Source organism: Sinocyclocheilus rhinocerous, unplaced genomic scaffold, assembly GCF_001515625.1.
Source record: "Sinocyclocheilus rhinocerous isolate Xijiao unplaced genomic scaffold, SAMN03320098_v1.1 scaffold2338, whole genome shotgun sequence".
Classification (NCBI taxonomy): domain Eukaryota; kingdom Metazoa; phylum Chordata; class Actinopteri; order Cypriniformes; family Cyprinidae; genus Sinocyclocheilus; species Sinocyclocheilus rhinocerous.
This window is the reverse complement of record NW_015644013.1, coordinates 124,155-145,708: the sequence shown is the minus strand read 5'-3', so window position 1 is coordinate 145,708 and position 21,554 is coordinate 124,155. Positions and strand designations below refer to the sequence as shown.

Genomic DNA, 21,554 nt, shown 5'->3' with positions numbered 1-21,554 from the left:
AGAAAGGCGGGGCATAGAGGAGAAACAATAATGTACAGTATGTGGAAAATAATGTGTTTTTTTTACTTTAAACCGCATAAACACATTTCATTACACCAAATACACAAAATAATGTTCTTTTTAGCAACATCATATGACCCCTTTAAGAGATCATGTGTGTAATTTTACAAAGCTATGAGAATACTTTTAGTGCGCAAAGAAAACTAAAATTACTACTTTATTCAACCATTGTTCACATGAAGCGGAAGCAAGCGCATATGCATCGTGATACTCTCCACAATAGCGGCCACCGCTGCAGATGGGATGAGGAGGAGAAGAATTGTTGAATAAAGTCATTATTTTTGTTTTCTTTGTGCACAAAAAGTATTATCGTAGCTTTGTAAAATTACGGTTGAACCACTGATGTCACATGGACTATTTTACCGATATCCTTGCTACGTTTCTGGACCTTGATCGTGGTAGCAACCTTTCTGTCTATGGAGGGTCTGAGAGCTCAATACCGCGCATCTCGATACTTACGTAAAGGGAAGGAGAAAGATCGTTCAGTCTCCAATCAATCACATAAATGATGAATATGATGTTGAGCGCGAGGGTTAGCCGGATGACGTTGGCAAACCATTGGCTATTGGTGATGGTAGAAATAATGTTTCTTATCCTACAAAAAAGAAATGTGTGATCAGTGGTGAAGTGCAGTGACAGCTAGGGATGCTCATTTTAACCGTTTAACCGGTTAACCGACGGTAAGAATTTTGACCGATTAATACAATCAGTTTAAACGGTTTAAAAAGTCATTTAATCATTTATTTTTTCAGTAATTTATCAAAATATTTAAAAAGGTTTGCTGCATGGTTAAAATACGTTACGCGTATAAAAAAAATCTGTTTTTTGGGGGGGAAAAAAACAAGTCGCATTTTATTATTTCATTCAGAAATAGACCTAATGACGATGCGAAATGTTTACAAACATTATAATAAACACTGTAAACATAGCTAGTGTTAGTTCCCCTCACTCCACAACAAATCCTTTCAAAACGGTATTTAGAAAATAATAAAAGAATTAAAAATATAAGAAGCTATAGCAATATAAATGACAAGCCAAAACGAATATTTGAATGGCAAATTATTATTTATTATGTAGCCTACTTTACTCGCGTTCCAATAGGCCTATCCACCTAAAACAAAATGTTTTACATCACGGCGGTACTGTGATAACAACGGCTTAACAGATTTTACTACATAGTTTTTTCCATATGTTTGACTGACTGTATTTTATGATGATAATGAACAGGCTGCATTGTCACGGTAGCAAAGCTTAACGGCGCAATCACTTGAGTTTTTTCCTTCTAACAGAAACTACTCCTTTTAGTCATAAAGATAACCGGAATTGTAAAAGGTTTGCCTTTATTTGTGTACATTCACAATAAAAACAAATCTTTGTGCTTTTGTAAAATAAGCCTAAAGAAAAATAGGATGCAGCTTTCTGTCTGTTTCCTTTCGCGCAGCACATAAATAAACCGAAACTCTGCATACTGGGCTACTTGTTTTTCTTACATTTTCTTAATTTATAATTTAAGTAAAAATATGTTTCTCGTATAGGCCTATTTATTCGCTATATATAGGCTATATATATATATATATATAGCCTAGCTTTATTATGTTTTTTACATAGGTTTTTTTCCATATGTTTGACTGACTGTATTTTATTATGATAATGAACAGGCTGCATTGTCACGGTAGCAAAGCTTAACGGCGCAATCACTTGAGTTTTTTCCTTCTAACAGAAACTACTCCTTTTAGTCATAAAGATAACCGGAATTGTAAAAGGTTTGCCTTTATTTGTGTACATTCACAATAAAAACAAATCTTTGTGCTTTTGTAAAATAAGCCTAAAGAAAAATAGGATGCAGCTTTCTGTCTGTTTCCTTTGGCGCAGCACATAAATAAACCGAAACTCTGCATACTGGGCTACTTGTTTTTCTTACATTTTCTTAATTTATAATTTAAGTAAAAATATGTTTCTCGTATAGGCCCATTTATTCGCTATATATAGGCTATATATATATATATACATATAGCCTATAGCTTTATTATGTTTTTCTCCGCTGGCAGAAGCGCTGCAGGTGCATGATGTGATTATATGAGCAGCGATTTTCCGATTAACCAACAAATGAAAAGCAGTCCGCTGGTTCGTGAACTAAGCGTATGATTCCCGTGAATCTGCTCCACACAGACCGTCTCCTCCACAGAACTGCTGTTCCTCCGTTCTTTCAGACTTCAGCTATTACTTTGCCGATTTATTCAGCAATTCACAATCGCGTTTCGTTCATGTTAAACCGAGTAAAACACAAGGGAATCATATAATAGTTTGATCAAACAAATGCTCCGTGTGTTCTTTACACACAGCTAACTGTAAAAGCACATAAACTATTAATTAATATTAAAATGCCATACCGAGCGACTCTGCGCTCCATCTTCATTCAGTCAGAGTAACGGACAAGCTGACGGTTTCTTTTCAAACGTGCATCTTTGGCGTCGTCATGGATACCGCGTGCATTTTAGCCAATCAAAAGCTTTGGACTGCATTGGCTGGATCAGCCATAAATAAGCATTTTTTAAAGATATTTGAGTACAAACGGGACAGTTCATGTCCATAAATGTTACTGGTTTGAAATATATTATTTAAATGAGAGTGTTGCAAGCCTTTGTGAGATTTCTGGATTTCCTTGTTCAAGTAAATAAGACTGACTGGCTAAAACAGCTGCCTTTTGCGTAAAAGGTTAAGACTAGTCTTAAAAGTTAGTCAGTTATTCTTTTTTCTTTAAGACTGGCTATACAATTTTTTTTAATTCAGTTACATAAAAATTAAGATTAGTCTAAGTTGAATCCAAAAAATAAGACTTATTACCCCTTGGCAAACTGCTAGTTGGTCAGGGGTGTGTTTTCCCAAAGCATGGTACGCTAACTCTGGTCGGTTAGTTCCATTGAACTCTATTGGTACTTGCCACCATAGCTGTTTTTGGGAAACGCTCCCCAGACTAGTTCTTAAGTCTTAACATAGAGCAGGGGTGTCCAAACTCGGTCCTGGAGGGCCGATGACCTGTAGAGTTTTGCTCCAACTTGCCTCAACACACCTGCTGGTAAGTTTCTAGTATGCCTATAAGACCTTGATTAGCTGGTTCAGGTGTGTTTAATTAGGGTTGGAGCTAAACTCTGCAGGACACCGGCCCTCCAGGACCGAGTTTGGGCACCCCTGACATAGAGGCTAAGTTTATAGCTTCTGCATTATGATGTTCTGAAGAGAAGATAACATCTAGATAGATAAAGGCATCTTGCTTTGTGAATGGGATTTTCCCACCATACAGACAAATGTTATAAAACAAAAATGATCATAAATTCACAAAGTTATAAATTGTAAGAAATACAGAAGCTAAAATTTGAGAGCAAAAACTAGGTTCTGAATATGAACAAATGTTGCTGTCCATTACGCAGTCAGTCGCAGAGGTTCTTATGAGGAGATTCGGTGCGGTGGGTCTCACAGGTGTACAAAAAACCTGATTTATTTAAGTTTTTTTATGTTTTTGAAAGAAGCCCATCTGCTCACCACAGCTGAACAAACCTGACCTGCTCCTCAGCATCCAGCTGCACAAGAGATCCGTCCAGATTCAGACAAGTGATAGATTTAATATAGATTCTATTGAGTTTGGTTGATTTTCATTTTATTTTATTTTCCACTGTTTTCTGTGATGCTTTCGTTCAGCTGATTAGTAGGAACTTGTTCTGTTGTTTAGTTTTGTTCATGCTCATGATGATAATACTGTATGTAAAGTGGTTTGTGTTATTTTCATTAATCTCAAGTAGGGCAGAGCGAGTGGAAATATGTGAACCTCTAGAGACGGTATTTGGACTCTTCAATCACATGAATAAATGTAGGATGACCATACGTCCTCTTTCTCCCAGACCTGTCAAAAACACATTGGGTGCCGTCAGAAATTTATAATCATCACAATAATCCACAAGTAATCCACTGCACTCCAGTCCATCAGTTAACATCTGGAGAAGACAAAAGCTGAAACAAATCCAGCATTAAGATGCTTTTAACTAAATACCATAGAGTCCATAATTCATAATAACTCTTCCTGCAGTGAAAACAAAAATTATCATAAATTCACAAAGTTATAAATTGTAAGAAATACAGAAGCTAAAATTTGAGAGCAAAAACTAGGTTCTGAATATGAACAAATGTTGCTGTCCATTACGCAGTCAGTCGCAGAGGTTCTTATGAGGAGATTCGGTGCGGTGGGTCTCACAGGTGTACAAAAAACCTGATTTAAGTTTTTTTATGTTTTTGAAAGAAGCCCATCTGCTCACCACAGCTGAACAAACCTGACCTGCTCCTCAGGATCCAGCTGCACAAGAGATCCGTCCAGATTCAGACAAGTGATAGATTTAATATAGATTCTATTGAGTTTGGTTGATTTTCATTTTATTTTATTTTCCACTGTTTTCTGTGATGCTTTCGTTCATCTGATTAGTAGGAACTTGTTCTGTTGTCTAGTTTTGTTCATGCTCATGATGATAATGCTGTATGTAAAGTGGTTTGTGTTATTTTCATTAATCTCAAGTAGGGCAGAGCGAGTGGAAATATGTGAACCGCTAGAGAAGGTATTTGGACTCTTCAATCACATGAATAAATGTAGGATGACCATACGTCCTCTTTCTCCCAGACCTGTCAAAAACACATTGGGTGCCGTCAGAATGAGAGAAACATCACAGTAATCCACAGCACTCCAGTCCATCAGTTAACATCTGGAGAAGACAAAAGCTGAAACAAATCCAGCATTAAGATGCTTTTAACTAAATACGTGGCTGGATGTTGACGTGAGAGACAACAGCAGATGCACTTTTTCACTGGAGGAAGAGTTATTATTGATTATGGAATTAGAAGTCAACATAACTGTAAAAATAGCATAATAAACAGCACTAGCACTAAAAGTAAATGTTTAATTGAGGCTTCCAAAAGTTTGTTTTAGGAGGTTGTAGAGAGGTGCAGTCATGCTTAATAAAGCAATTATTGTCTTCATAAAGTCGAACACTGTAGTTTCAAACTTTAGAGCACATTTACTGAAAAACGATGGGATCGACCGACTCACCATATCACCATGATGGATGGGGACGATTAAAACATGAAAGTCTCAATGCTCAAATCGGATTCAGAGAAGGGCTGGATAGTTGGATATATCAGCGATGATTGATAAGCTCCTGATCGCTGCACCTTTATTATTGATGACATATGGAAATGATGATTTGAGCGGGGAGGCTTCACATACTCTGAAGACCACCAATAGATTTACAAAGAATTGTTTTTTATTTTGACATGTTTTGCACACACTCATCACTATTTTTGTGTATATGCAGAGATGTACATGCGCATAAAAGACTTCATTATCAGGAAAAGATGCAAGTGAGCTGTTTCAATAACCAAAACACAAACAACAGCTGGACAAAACCGTGGGGAAATCTCTTTTCTTTTTTCTCTCTCCAAATTTCAACGCGATACAGAATGTGTAAGGCTCACATGTTCAGACTGACTAATAGCTGTTGACTGAGAGACTCTGAAGACGTCGTAACGACAGACAGTGGGCTTTGGTCTTCAGTCTGGTGTTTGCTGTTTTACGGACCGCTAAATTAGGAGCACTGGAATTAGAGGAATGTACACTTGTAAAGAGCTTAGTGGCATCCAAATGGAAGATAACTTCTAATAATAATAAATAAATGAATAATGGAATAACCCTGATCATTAAATTAGCTAATAAGTCAATAACATTCTAGCAAACAGACAAGAACCTAATATAGGCCGAACAGACGGACTGAAAAGGCCTGCAAAAGGGGGATGTGAAATGCATCATGTTTTAATGCCAGAAAACGAAAGCGAGAATAAACGAACATCTCTGCAGATTCGTCCCCATTCATATCCCCTCGTGAAATACAAAGATAAAGTTCTGATATCATTCAAATCTTATTGGTTTCTCTACACTTCAAACCATTGCTTAAATAGTTTCACATCTAGTTTTCTTCAACATTTACACTACTATTGAAATACTTTGGGATGGAAAGGAACTGAAAAGCTAGATGATCCGTAGAGTCGGCCCAAGACTGTACGACGTGCTCGCTTTGATCGAGCGAGACACATTTGTAGAGCTTTACTACATAGACAAGCATCCTATGGTGATTATTGTGCAGGAGGTTTGTATGCAAAATGTCTTAAAGGGCCTGGGAATGTCAATGCTGGGAGACCGGCACACAGCATGCATGGCTTTTAGCTGGAAATCCAATTCCCTTCGGACCCTTAAAAGGAAAGGTGAATGGACACGGGTGACCTTTGCCCTCCTCGGCCCGCTGGAGAACGAATGAAGCATGCATGCTAGCTGGAACCGCGTCCGCTTTTGGAGGACGACTCGATTTGGTTGTAGCTCTGCCACGTTTCTAAAGGCACACCAACTGTTGACATTCACAGCCAAAGGGGGAATTACTCGTTTAATATTCTTTCATCGAGTAAAGCTCATGCTCGGTCTCGGCGCCCGTGGCTCGTTCGGAGCGTTTAGTGCCAGCTAGTTTTCAACGAAGAAGAACAAATAGTGAAGGAATGATGGGCTGTCCTCATCTGCTGGAGACGAGCGATCACATGGAGATGTTGCTGTACAGCTGCTCGATTGCCCTGCTGAAATACTCCTTCAGCTCCGGTCTCTTGGATTTTAAAGTGGGGGTCAGCAATCCGTTTTGTATGGAGAACATTTCTTTATGGATGTGGATGTCTTTAACCTGTCAGGAGTCAAAGAAAGCATCGTGAATTATCAAGCAGCACTCCACATGCTCACCCTTAAAAACAAAGCTGCTTCTTTTAGCATTCACGCTTCCATGCATGGAAACTTTCCACTGCACAAAAGATCATTCTTTAGAGTAATCAAATCTTCCTCACACTAGGGAAAGGTTCACTAAAAATGTTTTCTCTGTGGCATTGCTGTGAAAAACGTAAAAACGCAATGTAATAACTACATTGGCTTAAGCATACTTTAATATATTATGAGATGTGATACAAAGTGTGCTTTCTGCTTCTGTGCCTTTAGAAAATTGTCCTCCAAAAAATGATCGTGATTTTTGTGTTGCTTTAATTGATGTCATCGTGCAGAAAAGCCACATCATGGATATTTTACATTAAAACTCCTTGACAAAAAACATGTAAAGCCTGTTGAAATACTATGATATTCAAGGAAAAAAAACAGTTTCTACATTTCATTTATTTTTGCTGTGTGCTTAACCATATTTTGGTGAAAATTGTGTACCCGTAAGTGACAAAATCTCCAAAAACTCCCGATTTTACATTAAAACTCCTTGACAAAAAACATGTAAAGCCTGTTGAAATACTATGATATTCAAGGAAAAAAAACAGTTTCTACATTTCATTTATTTTTGCTGTGTGCTTAACCATATTTTGGTGAAAATTGTGTACAAAATCTCCAAAAACTCCCTTTTGGGGACATCCTCGTTTGTAAAAATCGTATAAAGTAAATAAAGTTTTCTGTTTGGATAAGTGTGTGGTTTAGAGTTGAATTATAATATTTATAACTAGCTGTATATAAACACAATCGAAGTCCAGGGATTTGATGCAATGTCCCAATTTAGACGAGTAAATGTGTGTGTTTCTATGACTTCTGAATGATGCCATTACAGTAAATTTGCCCTTTCCACTGAACACAAGAATGCACAGTAATCTTAGATAACTCAGAGGATTTCATCTAACTCAAATGAGATGCGTTTGAAGAAGCACATGAGCCAGAGATGAATGATGACGACTAGAAGATGTTTCAATAAAGAAAGAAGACCTTCATTAATCAGCAATGACACACCTCACCTTTAAATTCAAAACGAAGTGTTTCCTTAACTAATCTGTGCTATTACTAGTCCTAAAACATGCTTGGCAATAGTGAGGAGTCATTTTCACGCCAGAGTGTTTAGTAAGCAGTAACTGTGTTTATTACTGCAGCTGTCGATGGCTAATGCTGTGAACGCACCTGTTCGAATGAATGGAGGCCACTGGCTTTTCCCAAGCGCACCATGTCATCCAGAATGGCTTTCTTCAGTTCCTTCAGACACGAAACAGAGACCATCACACGACGAGAAATACACTTTTTTTCTTGCTATATATGTGCTATATAATTCTCTACTTGCTTTTGTTGAAAGTCAATCTTAGAGTAACTCCACTCTCTATTGTGCAAGTATGTAACATGGTTAAATTTGTGCTTCATGTGTTTGTTGAATGTGCACTACGTGATAAATGTACATTTCATTGTACGTGTGTGTAATGACAATAAAAGGCATTCATCAAGCCTTACTTTATTTCCACACAGCTCATCATAGCATCCCTCGAAGCCTTTCTTCTGAGCCCACGAGGGTAAGACCTCCGGATCCGGGACGATGATTCCCACCAGACAGGACTGCACACACAATCATCAGCGTTATGAACCGGGCAGCGCTGTGAACTCGTGCTTCGCTGCAGGAACGTGAGCCACTGACCTGCAGGCTGTCTCCGTGCACATAGAGCTGAGACACGGGCTCGCTGCGGATGTAGATGCTCTCGATCTTCTCCGGGGAAATATATTCTCCTTGAGCTAACTTGAAGATGTGCTTCTTCCTGTCGATGATCTTCAGCGTGCCGTTCTGATGGAAACAAACGAAAGAAGCCGTCATTCAGCTGTCTGAGCGATCGGGATGGTGCAAACTGTTCTTTACACTGGGTTTTGGGAGGGTTTTAATCTGTATACTCAGTATAACTGGTGCTCTGGTTAAAGATTCAAGAAGCACAAGGTCTCAGTCGAGCAATATCTGTCAGATTTCTATATGGATAGATCATAACATCAGACACAGCGGCGCGAGGGTCGTCATATAAAGGCAGACGTACCGACAGCCACTTGCCAATGTCTCCCGTGTGAAGCCATCCGTCTGCATCCAGCGTCTCAGCCGTCCTCACGGGATCCTTCAGATAACCCTTGAAGACGTTTGGGCCTTTCACACAGATCTGAATCAAGAAAGAAACAATACAGGAGATGATTGATTTTGAGTGTTGTTTGCAGATCTCTTATAGAGACCCTCGTATGGAGTTTTCCGTTCTTCCTCACAGTCTCACTTAGAGACAGAAGCATAGTGCTGTGAAAGGATTTGTTCAGCCATTTACGGTTCAGAATTTCACGATATTTGAAAATCAATATTTCATAGTTTATAACTTACAACACTCAAGGCTTATGAAATTACTTTTTACATCATGCATTAGACATTTTAGAGAAATTGTGTTTACATTTCTGCAAATATAAGTTGATTTCTACTTTTCGGTTTCCTGATTGTAAAGTAGGTTTTTAGAGGATTTGTGCGCAGGCCGTGTTAACAAACCTCTCCCTCTCCTTTAGCAGCAAAGTAGTTCTTCTCAGCCACATCCAGCAGTTTAATGAGATTACAGGGCAGCGGAGCGCCTACATGACCTGCAGAAACAAACAGGAGGAGAATAACTGCATCACAGTGATATGCTGTAGCACGCCGTCCAGTCTTCAGCAGAATCTCCACAGCATGGACGAACACGGAGAGAAACCTGCACAAACATTTCAGTACAGAGCTGGAAAATGATTGTGTTACCATATTACTCCTGAAAACTCTTTACATGCTGTCCTGTTATCAAATAAATACACATATAACACAGTCCCCCAGGCAAAGAGTAATACCATGTATTATCTGTTGTATTTCAACCGCTTCAACAAACATAAATCCAGACCTGCAGCTGCCGGTGAGTGTTACGGATGACTCTATAAACGACTGTTTAAAGGAGATAATGACTGAAAAACACAATGACCGACTGTAAATGACATCACTACTGACAGCAAAACTCAAATAAAGTGTCATGTAAAAACCAGCCACAAGAGGGAGAGCTGTGCGTACAGATGGCACAATCAAGACATTTTCTCACAGTTGCTTCACACTGCTGCACATGGTGTCAGTCTTTGGAGGATATAATCTTGATCGGTCAGTCTACTCACACTATACCGTTCATACGCATGTGAATGCTGGAGACGGGAAAAACAAGCTCGCTGCGCTCCAAAGTTCAGGTTTGCTGAACTCTGACCTGTGAATTGATATCATGTGGAGACGTGTGACCTCTGACCCGCATTAAAACAAACCTTCAGTCTGCAGGATTGCAGGATGCAGTGCACATTTTTCTGCCTTAAGGTTTTTGTTATGTAACTGTTTAATAAAAGCAATAATAAGCATATTGAGTGTGTTACAAAAGACGGATCAGCTGTTATCAGTATCAGGACGTGTTAGAATAATAATCACACCACACTGAAATAAATCATACTCTAATTTGATTGATTAACATTGGTTCCCGGTTTCGTTCAAACATTTAAATTGGATTTAATATTAATTATTATGATTAAATCAGGTAAAAATAGCTCTTTAAGGTAACAGTTGGAGGTTAGCAGTATTTACAGTGTAGTTTGTGCGGTCAGTAAAGTTAAAAAGTATTAATAATAGTATAATTAATAATAATACAGTTTTTTTCAACTGCTTACACACAGAATCTTTACTCGTCACAGTTTCTGAAAGCTGACACTCAAACAGCAGAAGCACACACCAAATCTACAAAACCATACACTAATTCTCAGACTTTGACTCCGTTTTCAATTTCATAAAACACTTTTTGTAAAACACAACACACAGTTCTCTGTGTCACACACACAAATCTAACAGGAAGTGTCTTGATTTCCTTTTTCAAACTCAACCAATCAGAAAGCCTCACTAATTCATCACTAACTCCTCACGTGTGCTTCACTGAACAGGCTTTAGATCAGGCCTATAAACACACATCTACACAACTACACATGCTTCATGTATTTCTTTCTTTCGTACTGTGTGATACTGTATTCACAAACACAAATGCTTACAGTAAAAAAAATTGGTTTTGCTTGATGTGTTTGTGATATGTTGAATGCAGTGCTTCATTTTGCAAGAGATGAGAGGCATTTTGCATTTTGTGTGTGCAATTCTTGGATTTATGTGTAAAGTTTTTTAAAAAAGGCAAAGTTTTGAAAATGTGTGTGAGCAGTTGAAAAAAAACTGTAATAACATCATCAATGATATTTCTTTTAGTTTTTTGTTTCTTTGAGGAGTGTTATTTTCTTTTAGACTGAACAAAACAGAACCAGAATTCGATTAGACCCATATAAATCAGTACAGTAGTTCAGATGTGCGAGTGTTGATTATGCTGATGAGAGTCTCACCGGCCGTCCAGTCTCCAGGAGTGGTGTAGGTGCATCCGGCGGTGCACTCCGTCTGACCGTACGCCTCGTACACCTGACAGCCCAGCGCCGCTCGCAAGAAGTCCAGCACGGTCGGAGACGCAGGAGCCGCTCCGGTGATGATCATCCGTAACCTGCCGCCCAGACTGGCCTGTGAGGAGATCAGACGAGCAGTCAGACAACAGACGAGCGGTCAGAGATCAGACGAGCGGTCAGACATCAGACGAGCGGTCAGAGATCAGACGAGCGGTCAGACATCAGACGAGCGGTCAGAGATCAGACGAGCGGTCAGACAACAGACGAGCGATCAGAGATCAGACGAGCGATCAGACATCAGACGAGCGGTCAGAGATCAGACGAGCGATCAGACATCAGACGAGCAGTCAGAGATCAGACGAGCGGTCAGACAACAGACGAGCGATCAGAGATCAGACGAGCGATCAGACATCAGACGAGCGGTCAGAGATCAGACGAGCGATCAGACATCAGACGAGCAGTCAGAGATCAGACGAGCGGTCAGACAACAGACGAGCGATCAGAGATCAGACGAGAGATCAGAGATCAGACGAGCGGTCAGACATCAGACGAGCAGTCAGAGATCAGACGAGCGGTCAGACATCAGACGAGCAGTCAGAGATCAGACGAGCGGTCAGACATCAGACGAGCAGTCAGAGATCAGACGAGCGGTCAGACATCAGACGAGCAGTCAGAGATCAGACGAGCGGTCAGACATCAGACGAGCAGTCAGAGATCAGACGAGCGGTCAGACATCAGACGAGCAGTCAGAGATCAGACGAGCGGTCAGACATCAGACGAGCAGTCAGAGATCAGACGAGCGGTCAGACATCAGACGAGCAGTCAGAGATCAGACGAGCGGTCAGACATCAGACGAGCAGTCAGAGATCAGACGAGCGGTCAGACATCAGACGAGCAGTCAGAGATCAGACGAGCGGTCAGACATCAGACGAGCAGTCAGAGATCAGACGAGCGGTCAGACATCAGACGAGCAGTCAGAGATCAGACGAGCGGTCAGACATCAGACGAGCAGTCAGAGATCAGACGAGCGGTCAGACATCAGACGAGCGATCAGACAACAGACGAGCGGTCAGAGATCAGGCGAGCGGTCAGACATCAAACGAGCGGTCAGAGATCAGACAAGAGATCAGAGATCAGACGAGCGGTCAGACATCAAACGAGCGGTCAGAGATCAGGCGAGCGATCAGACATCAGGCGAGCGATCAGACATCAGATGAGCGATCAGAGACCAGTGCTGCTCATCACGCACCTGGATCTTGTGGAAGAAGATCTTGTCCCAGACGCTGTCGCAGCGGATCACGCCGCGCTTCACCTCCAGCCCTTTCCTCTTCGCAGCGAAGTTCAGCAGCCAGCGCTTCAGAGAGGTGTTGGCCTGACTGAAGATCTGAGCGACGACACGCATGTGCTCAGTGTTTTATGGGTTCATTCCATCGGTGTAATGGTTTTTCTACTGTCCAGACTGTATTTTCTATCCCCTAACCCTAAACCTACCCCTCACACAAAACTACAGGCATTATTTCTACATTCTCAAAAACACTGTTTAGTTTGCTTTCAAGCCATTTGGTTCACAGGATCACAGGAAGTGTAAACCTCATAAACCACGTTCATGTTGCAATACTCATGTTATTATACACATTTGTGTCCTCATAAACCATATAAATGCCTGAAAGGCCTGTAGACAGACACACACACAATGTCAAGAAACTCAAAATATGAACATATTTATAATTCGATATACACCATTTTTATAAACAGCAAATATTGTCTGAATCGAGCAATAAGCCATGAGTCGCTGATCAAAAACACCTGAAAACACACGATGAAGGTCAGAGCGCTGCACATCTGCTGTGCAACCTAAAACATCTAAATTAACAAGTTAATTTAAGTCAAAAATATGATTTAAAAATATGATTTAACACCTAAATACTTCAGTTTATTCCAACAAAACTTATTTTAGCCCTTGTTACACTGCTGGTGTCTGTGTGCATGATTACTCTTCAGGAATACGTTTGTGGATCAGTCAGTTTGTGCAGGACTTTCATATGCAGACAGACAGAAAGCGGTCAGCGTCTCACCTTGTCATACATGCGGTTCAGGAGCCGCGGCACCACTGGAAATATGGTGGGCCGGAGAGCCTTCATGTCGTCCGAAAGCAGACGGATATCACCTTGGAAAAAGCCAATCCTCCCGCCGTGGCAGATGACCACTGCCTAGAGATCAGGAACAGCAGACTGAGCGATCAGAAATACTGTGAAATATTTGACTGCACTGACAAACTCCAACTAAACTGATCTGACATAATGACTCTATTGCCTTATGTAGAGCCGAAAATAAAACAAAAGTCTTATAATGGATGAATTGTGCAAGATTAACATAAATATTAATATTAATTTAATATTAAAATATGAATATTTTCCTGTTTATTACTGTGAACCCAGCTGACAAAAATGCGTTCTAGGAACATATATATACATATATATATGAAACAGTCTGTGCTGTATAATGCACTACACAGATACAGTATCTGACTGTCCGTAATACATATGTTTCATAACAGTGTAACAGAATCACAGTGTGATGATGGAGATGTTCTCTCAGATCAGTCCAGCTGTTTAAAGTGCATTAAGGAAACAAACTGGTGGCTCCTTTAAGAGACAGAGATCAGTGGGTCATATAAGGACTGCAGCGTCTGAGAAAGAGGAAGCGTGAGTTTCTGTGTTTGTGTAGGTGTGGTTTCATGTCCTCGTTAGTGTGCACTGCTGACACAGAGCCAAACTGTAACCTGAGCAGAGCTGGAGTTTGTGCTGGAGGGTGTGTGTGTGTGTGAGCTCTAAATGAGCCGAGCTGAGCTACTGCATCAGAATATGTCACAGCAAACACAGGCAGACGTTTTCTCACATGTGTCTCACCTCAATCAGCCTCTCGAACATGTGAGCAAGAGGCAGGAAGGAAATGAGAACATCGTCTTGGTTTGGAAAGATCACCTTCTGCAGAGGCACAAATAGAAAGCGCAGCGGTTAGTTAGATAAGTGCCAGTCAGCTCAATGCAGAGGGGATTCGAACACAAACCACTCACATCGGTCACTTTCAAGAAGCCGCCGAAGTCTGCGATGATGTTCCCGTGGGTCAGCATCACTCCCTTCGGGTTTCCTGAAGGACAAACACACACACGTTACTGTGAGCTAGATCAGATCGGCTCACTGATGAGGAGGTGACCTCTGCTTCACATCAGCTGCTGATTTTACTGAACAAGAGCAGAACTAATCAAGTGACTCTCGAATAGATTAAAGCCACTTGGCTGTCAAATCTTGCTCTATGGCATTACAGATATAACAGCCCATACGGCAAAAATATATATTTCAAAACAAACAAAAAATGGCCAAAATATATTTACGTAAACATTTTCTAACAATATAGATTTTGGCCACGTTTTGGTAATTTAAAAAAATATATATTTAAAAATATATATATTTGCCCTCAATATATTTCATGTCACCTTATTTTGTTGTCTACAACATGTGTGAACACTTTTCAATTAATATCAGCAAGAACATGCTTCAAAAATTTTTATATTACAATATATGTATATATATATATATATATATATATACATATATAAAAATATTAAAATGAATATAAAAGTACATAAAATAAAAATATATATATTTTTTATATTCCCCAAGTTTAGAATTGACTGTAATCAAGATTGGAAATGCATTTTCTTACCACTGAAATGTATTTTGATATACAGTATAAAGGTTGAAACTAAATATAGTTTCAAACATGTATTTCATTGAGCTTCGACATCTTCAACACTGCATGTTTTGTTTTAAAAGCGTGGAACTGCACTCAGACAGAAGTGAGAGATCAGTAATTCTTCCTCGTTCACTCCCTTCAGTTCTTCTGAAAAATACTCTGAATTCTTGAGATAAACAAAAGACAGCTCAGACGAGAAGCTCTGTGTCGACTCACCTGTGGTTCCGCTGGTGAAGCACACGATGGACAGGTCATCTGGTCCAGGTGGCTAAAGGAACACATGAACACATGAACACATGAACACATGAACACATGAACATATAAACACATGAACACATGAACATATGAACATATGAACACATGAACACATAAACACATGAACACATGAACATATAAACACATGAACACATAAACACATGAACACATGAACATATGAACACATGAACACATGAACATATAAACACATGAACACATGAACACATGAACACGTGAACACGTAAACACGTGAACACATCAACACATCAACACATGAACAAATGAACACATGAACACATGAACACATGAACACATGAACATATGAACATATGAACACATGAACACATGAACACATGAACATATGAACACATGAACACATGAACACATGAACATATAAACACATGAACACATGAACATATAAACACATGAACAACATGAACACATGAACACATGAACACACATCATCAAGATCAAACGACAGCATCAATCTGAGTCAACTGCACAGGGTTAAACAGTCTCAGCTTGGGAAAAGTCCTGAAGTTCTTCACAGACAGACTAGCAGCTCGGGGAACATTTAATCAGAGGAAAACTACAGTCTGATCACTGGGCACCAGGTGTCACCTGACTAACCACCTGACCAATCCTGCGCAGTGAGTGAATCACATGACACAACATTTGTGACAAATAACAGTGACAGTGAAAACGTATGCTTTCATAATGCTACAGTTCTTACAAACTACACTGACAAAACGTAACATCTAAATGAACTGGTTTTATTCAAGTCAAAATCATTATTTAACTTCACTGACTCGACTGAAATACATTAACTTACACCAACAAAACTACTTTTATGGGTTAAATCAAGTAGAAATCGCAGGTTACCACTTTTTACACTGTATGTTTTTATAGGATGTTTGTTGAAGAAATCTTCCAGAGAATGAATCTCTCAGCATAAGTCTGCTCTGAGAAGCGTCTGTGTTTGTGATCGACAGTGCTAGTGAACCATTGCTTGCACACTTACCACAGGTTTCCTGTAGTTCTCTCGACCCAGAGCCTAAAACAACAGCGAGACGTCAGTCAAGACTTACAGTAGACCCACTGGAGTCATCATACACTCTCATTTGACAAACCAGGCCTCAGTTCTTACAGTTTTTCTCGATTGCTAACACACTATGACTGATTAATTTGGCCCAATTTTCCAAACCATTCATACAGTTCTCGAAACAAAGACACACCGCGAAAAATGCTTTTCTTACTTAGATTTTTTGTCTTGTTTTCAGTCAAAATATCTAAAAAATTTTCTAGACAAGTAAAAATTATTGTCTTGTTTTCAGAAAAAACAAGTCAAAATTAAGTGACTTTTTGCTTATTGTCACCTATATCACCCAATATAGCTGAATTGCTTCATGAATTGTGTTAGCAATCGAGAAAAACTGTAAATAAAAACAGTAGTGGTTAGGGGAACAGATTAAAATAAGAAATATGATTTCAGCTTACATTTAGATTTTGACATGTTTTAGCATATTTTAAACCTTGTTTTGTCTCATTTTAAATGACTTTAAGGCGTCTTGTGTGCTCTGTGGTGATCCGTCTCACCTCCACGTCTCGGAGCGACCGCACGAGCACGCCGCTCTTCTGAGCCTCCTCCAGCAGCGGAGCGTCAAACACATCCATGAGGACGATGGTCTTCAGGCCCGGCGTCTCTCCTCTCTGAACATTCTCCAGGAGCACCGCGGCTTTCTCCGCTTTATCACAGATCACTGTGGAGATCTCAGCTGAAAAACAGTGTTCACAGAGCGAATACATACAAATAAATAAACCCTTTTTAGCATCTGTATGATTCCACGAAGAACCTTCAACGTCCACGGAACCACTAAAGGTTCTTAATAGTGGAAAAAGATTATTAAAATACACAAAGAAAAAACGTGGCTCTATTACAGTTTCAACTGCTTACACACAGAATCTTTACTCGTCACACAGTTTCTGAAAGCTGACACTCAAACAGCAGAAACCAAATCTGCAAAACCATACACTAATCTCAGACTTTGACTCCGTTTTCAATTTCATAAAACACTTTTTGCAAAACACAACACACAGTTCTCTGTGTAACACACAAATCTAACAGGAGTTAATATGATGGCAAAGGTGTTTGCAAATGTTAGCTTTTGAGATGTGTTTGGGATATTTTTAATGCAGCGCTTCATTCTGCAAGAGATGCAAGGTATTTTGCATTTTGTGTGCCGTTCTTGCATTTGTGTGTAAAGTTTTGAAAACAAGAGGCAAAGTTGGAAAGTGTGTAAGCAGCTGAAAATAACTGTAAGGCTTGATCACTGAAAGGTTGTGGTTCTTCTAGCGTTTGGGATCACCTCTGTTGATGATGTAGCGGATGGCGTCGGGTCCGAGCGTGTCGTACAGCGGCACCACAACCATCGAGTACGTGTAGCACGCCAGCTCAGAGATGATCCACTGCGAACGCATGACACGGAGCAGATCATCAGCTTCTGTTCATGGCTTCTGGCAGACTCGTGTTTGGGTGTCTGGTGCTTTACCTCAGGCCGGTTCTGTGCAAACACCCCGATGAACTGATCTGGACTGGGCTGACATCCCTGAGACAGCAGACCGGAGCCCAGGAGCTCGGCGCGGCTCAACACCTGCGGACACAAACACAATAATCATCACTGTGAGTTATGAACAATTACTGCCGTTTATTCACAGTTACTTCTGATGTATTTGCATTCAATTCTGTATAGACTTTAGAACAATTCTATATAAAAAAAAACAGTCGATTTAACGTGAAAAATTAACATCTAATGTTAAGATGTATGTTTTTAATGTTTGTTTCTCCCTTGAAATACTTTGGTTAATGATGTATGCAGTTATACACTGCAAAAAATGCTTTTCTTACTTAGATTTTTTGTCTTGTTTCCAGCCCAGATATCAAACAATTCTTAAATCAAGAAGGATTTTCTAGACAAGTTTAATTATTGTCTTGTTTTCAGAAAAAAATTTTTTTAGTTAATATTAAGTGAGTTTTTGCTTAGAACAAGCAAAATAATCTGCTAATCTTATTTCAAACAGAAAAAAAAAAAAGATTATTTAGCTTGTTTCAAGCAAAAAAAACACCTAATTTTGACTTGTTTTTTTTTTCTGAAAACAAGACAATAATTTTTATTTGTCTAGAAAATCCTTCTTGATTTAAGAATTGTTAGATATGTGGGCTGGAAACAAGACAAAAAATCTAAGTAAGAAAAGCATTTTTGCAGTGTATATTATTTATTTGAAAGAGCAAAGAGATTAAAAGAGCAGTTTCATGTTTATGCTGGTTCTGCTCAACTGGTCGAGGTTGATATGAGCTTTAGAAAGTAAGCACGTAATGCAGTACTTATTAAAGAGTACAGTAATCTAATGACTCTGTTGGATTAGTACTCGCAGCTAGTAATGAATTGCTTCTCTAGAGTAATTCAACACTGCTAGCCAGACGGGATTTAAACTTTGCCGTCTGAAATCACAAGTTTGCTTTGAAGGCGAATGAAATGTAAAAGGTCCTGATTCTAACACAAACCCACAGAAACAGAAGCTGCTGCTCTCTGTATTGTTTTCTGCTGTCTCCTTTCACGCGAGTAAACGGCACGAGCTTATTTCACAATATTACATGTAAAGATCAGACAAGGCCCATCAGGACAGAGGAGAAGCAGCAGGTGTGGACGGGGATGTGTCTGCGTGTGAACGGGTCTTATACTCACCTCTCTGTAGGACAGCCAGGTGTAGGGCTGATTGGGGAGTCTGGAGCCTAAAAACGGCCCGTCACCTGCTCAAAACACCAGAGAGACGTCAGGTCTTTCACACTCATCCTCTTCATCTCATACAGCCTCTGTTCTCTTCTCTCCAGTGCTTCGAGAGCAAGAGGATCTCAGAGAAATCACCAGCCAAAGGACTGCAACGATTACCATTAACTTAGTGTTTCTGAAAGAGTCTCTCCTGCTCACCAAGGCTGCTTTTACATGATCAAGAAATATTGTTACAAGAACAACAACTGCTTTTTATATTGTAAGTGAAATTTAAATTTTAGAGCATTATTAATAACTATATTTATTTATACCAAACACACCTCTGAGTATAACTCAGCTAATGTGTGTCCAATATGACAATATAACCAGGAACAGACACTGAGGCCTGAGCTGTGCTCAGCTGTTACCCATAATGCACTGCGCTTTGTTCATCGGGTGATTTGCATGACTCTGATGGGTTGTGCCGCTCACCGGTGATGTGCAGGCCGCGCTGGAACACCTCGTACATGGTCTTGGCGTCCTCGTGATAATACGAGAGCAGCGTGGAGCTGTCGCCCATCATGGACCTTCGAGCGCCGTCCTCCATCTGGAACACATCTTCTGTAAATCCCAGGCAATAAGCGTATGAAAGGTGCATTGTTGAATTGGTCGTCTAGTACTTGTTTGCATTCGTGTTTGCATTCATATTTGCATTCTGCTGGATTGTGTGCAACGAGAACGTGCTCGCTTCAGTGCTTTCATCTGTGATCATAACACTGTTGTTTAAAACCAAACATCAGTCTGCATGCGCAGAGCTTTCCACAGGCTTATAGTGAAGGAAATATTACCACTGTCATCTCCTGAACCACATTCGAAGACAGAGTATGAGAATATATACAATATGCATATATATATAGATGTGGTGGTGATGTTGTTGTTGTGGGACGCTACAGTTGGCCAGCTGCTGAGAATGCTTGGCTTATGCAAAACCTCAGATCTGAGCCGGATTTGAACACACAGGACTCAGACAAAAGGAGATCATCACAGGACACAGAACCAGTCTGAATATGCACTCGCGTTTAGTTTGATGATTTATTGTTGAAGTGATAAAAGCATAACGTTGGAGCTGCATGAATGAAGCCTCTCTCTGTGTGAGTCTCTTGTGCACACTAGTGAGGGAGGAACTCATGTGATGAACACTTCAAGATGATTAATAACTAATGCTCAGTCATTTAGATCAGAGCTTCTCAGCCTTTATTTCTCCAAAGCTATTTACTGTCAAAAATGATAAAGCATAATTAGAAATCATTTAAAATAATTCAATTTCATAACCCCAGTAACTGAATGTTCTACATGTTTATGTTTTTTATTACCATTAAATTAACATGACTTCTAGTTTTATTATTTTTACCAGTATTATTTTAGTATCATTTACAGATGATTATAGTCAATATATTGAATTAGTTTTCAGTTTGTTTTTAGTTAAAGTTTTTGTCATTTCTTAGTTAATTTTTTCTTTTCTTTTTTTTGAGTACATCAAGTTAAACTAAATGAAAATGATGAACAAGAGAAATGTTTCCTTGGAAGCTAGCTGAAATAAAATGAGTGTTTTTTGTTTGTTTGTTGGTTTCTGTTTTTTCGGTTAACAATAATTGTATTTAAAAGTAAACAAATTTTACCATTTTAGTTTTAGTTAATGATAATAATTCAGTTTTTTTTTCACAATGAGCAATTTACATTTATATAAATCTTTTCCAGGTCTAGAACCACATGTTTAAAAGTCCAGAATATGCAGGCTGTCCACAAGCATCTGGTTCTTCATCAAAAACAGAACTTGTTGAGGGAACGAAATTTAAAAAGAAATATGATTTCGGCTTACATCTTGATTTTTAGCTGCTTTCATTTATTTTAAACCTTGCTTTGTCTTATTTTAAATAATATAAAATCATCTTTGGGCCCTGCGTGAGATCCGGAGGGTTTTAAGATGACGTCTGTTTGAGCAGCAGCATGATTCTCATCACACGTTTGATTGGTCGGCTCTGATCACCTGATCCGAGGTTTACCTGCACTTCCTGTGACTGCAGCCGGAGGTCGCAGGGCGGCGTGATGGGCCGCGGCCGAGTGGAGATCCAGTAGGCCAGCACAGCGGTCAGAGCACCCAGACCCAGCAGAGCCGAGGTGGGCAGAGAGCGGAGGAACTGACCCAGATCATCCAGCTCAGGCAGCTGAAGACCCAGCAGCAGATCCCGAGACTGCATCTTCTCCACAAGCGTGGAGCTGAGCTCTGACACACACACACACACACACACAGATTAGACCAGATCCAACATACATGATCATGTGTGTGTAAAGATAAATCTGAAAGCCCAGAGTCACAGTTTGTCTGGACATCAACACAAACA

At 39.7% G+C, this 21,554-nt stretch overlaps 2 protein-coding genes across 4 annotated transcripts in view; both read right to left on the bottom strand.

Annotated features, from left to right (window-relative positions):
- Positions 1 to 2,597, bottom strand: part of LOC107757860 (cation channel sperm-associated protein 3-like) — an 11,705-nt gene extending 9,108 nt beyond the window's left edge. The window contains exons 1-2 of the mRNA XM_016575456.1: positions 2,451 to 2,597; positions 520 to 655 (exon numbers count right to left, since the gene is read on the bottom strand). Of these exons, the coding sequence (XP_016430942.1) occupies positions 520 to 655; positions 2,451 to 2,476 (162 nt within the window). The 5' untranslated portion in view covers positions 2,477 to 2,597. The remainder of the gene's footprint in view (positions 1 to 519; positions 656 to 2,450) is intronic.
- A 2,744-nt stretch (positions 2,598 to 5,341) lies between these two features.
- acsl6 (acyl-CoA synthetase long chain family member 6) overlaps positions 5,342 to 21,554 on the bottom strand; it is a 28,197-nt gene continuing 11,984 nt past the window's right edge. For all 3 annotated transcript variants that reach the window (XM_016575469.1, XM_016575470.1, XM_016575471.1), the window contains exons 2-20: positions 21,216 to 21,436; positions 19,645 to 19,759; positions 19,129 to 19,193; positions 17,935 to 18,036; positions 17,752 to 17,851; positions 16,982 to 17,160; positions 16,407 to 16,439; positions 15,347 to 15,398; positions 14,451 to 14,524; positions 14,284 to 14,361; positions 13,450 to 13,584; positions 12,624 to 12,758; positions 11,321 to 11,489; positions 9,441 to 9,529; positions 8,956 to 9,072; positions 8,571 to 8,714; positions 8,390 to 8,491; positions 8,069 to 8,140; positions 5,342 to 6,818 (exon numbers count right to left, since the gene is read on the bottom strand). In XM_016575469.1, coding sequence (XP_016430955.1) covers positions 6,678 to 6,818; positions 8,069 to 8,140; positions 8,390 to 8,491; positions 8,571 to 8,714; positions 8,956 to 9,072; positions 9,441 to 9,529; positions 11,321 to 11,489; positions 12,624 to 12,758; positions 13,450 to 13,584; positions 14,284 to 14,361; positions 14,451 to 14,524; positions 15,347 to 15,398; positions 16,407 to 16,439; positions 16,982 to 17,160; positions 17,752 to 17,851; positions 17,935 to 18,036; positions 19,129 to 19,193; positions 19,645 to 19,759; positions 21,216 to 21,436 — 2,123 coding nt within the window. In that variant the 3' untranslated portion in view covers positions 5,342 to 6,677. The remainder of the gene's footprint in view (positions 6,819 to 8,068; positions 8,141 to 8,389; positions 8,492 to 8,570; positions 8,715 to 8,955; positions 9,073 to 9,440; positions 9,530 to 11,320; positions 11,490 to 12,623; positions 12,759 to 13,449; positions 13,585 to 14,283; positions 14,362 to 14,450; positions 14,525 to 15,346; positions 15,399 to 16,406; positions 16,440 to 16,981; positions 17,161 to 17,751; positions 17,852 to 17,934; positions 18,037 to 19,128; positions 19,194 to 19,644; positions 19,760 to 21,215; positions 21,437 to 21,554) is intronic.